This window comes from Oxyura jamaicensis, unplaced genomic scaffold (assembly GCF_011077185.1).
Source record: "Oxyura jamaicensis isolate SHBP4307 breed ruddy duck unplaced genomic scaffold, BPBGC_Ojam_1.0 oxyUn_random_OJ69898, whole genome shotgun sequence".
Lineage (NCBI taxonomy): Eukaryota > Metazoa > Chordata > Aves > Anseriformes > Anatidae > Oxyura > Oxyura jamaicensis.
Window position 1 is genome coordinate 1 of NW_023309642.1, and position 1015 is coordinate 1015.

Genomic DNA, 1015 nt, shown 5'->3' on the forward strand with positions numbered 1-1015 from the left:
CCCGCCGCCTCCAGCGCACCGACGGGAGGTGCCATGACCCCCCCCCCAAATGATTAGTGGCAATTTGGGGACAGGGGGGTGACAGAGAGGTACCTGTGTGGAAATTGGGGGGCAGCTTGGGGATGCTGCTCTCTGCCCAAAGGAGGGAACATAAGTGGGACATAAGCCCCCTTATGAGGGGGATGGGGACATTTCAAGGGGGGGGGGACAACCCAGGCTACTTCCCCCAAAAGGAGGCTGGGGATGGGGACACAGCAGGGACAGGGGGCATTCCGGGGGGGGACACTGAAACTGGAGCCACTGCGGGTGGACAGCAGCAGGGTGGCACCGCTCCGTGTCACCGCCCACGACAGGCACGAGGCCACCGGCACGGGGATACTGTTGTCCCATACCATGCCCCAGGGGGCTCGGGGGCCACTTTGTGGGGGTGCCACCCCACGCCACGTCGTTGAGGTCTCGTGTGTAAAGCAGCGGGGGGTCCCTGCGGCGTGGGGAGCCCCTTACCGGAGCCGGTGTTCTTGCCGTCGCCCCCGATGAGCGGCACGGTGATGGCGGTGACGCCGTCGGCCGGCATGGTGGTGTAGACGACGGGCAGGGACTGCACCACCATGGGGATGGTCTGCAGGTTGCCCATCTTGCTGGGCAGGTTGACCGAGGGGATGGTGTGGATGACGTGCAGGATCTGCTGCCCGCCGCTGCCCTGCGACGACGCCAGGATGGAGCCGGGCGACAGCACGGCCGGGATGGCCGAGGCGGCCGAGCCCAGCGCCGGGGAGGCGATGGACACGGTGGGCGCGGCGGGGACGGGGGGCGCCACCAGCAGGGGCGACGAGTGCACGGGGGGCGGCGGCGGCGGCGGCGGGGGCTGCGTGGCGGGCGGCGGCGGAGGGGCCTTGGCCTTGTTGAGGGAGAGGTCGACGGGCTCGGCCTGCGGCTGCCCGCAGTCGGTGGCCAGCAGCTCCTCGGGCGGCTCCGTCTTGATGTCGGCCAGCAGCACCGGGGGCTCCAGGGGGGG

The 1015-nt window shown here is 70.1% G+C and overlaps 1 protein-coding gene across 1 annotated transcript; it reads right to left on the reverse strand.

Moving 5' to 3' along the window:
- Positions 1 to 392: 392 nt before the first annotated feature.
- On the reverse strand, positions 393 to 1009 carry LOC118159358 (Krueppel-like factor 8; the record flags this gene model as incomplete). The annotated part of the gene is made up of 1 exon (XM_035313949.1): positions 393 to 1009. A coding segment is annotated over one exon (617 nt), but the record flags the coding sequence as incomplete, so codon positions are not given.
- Between the last annotated feature and the right edge of the window lie 6 nt (positions 1010 to 1015).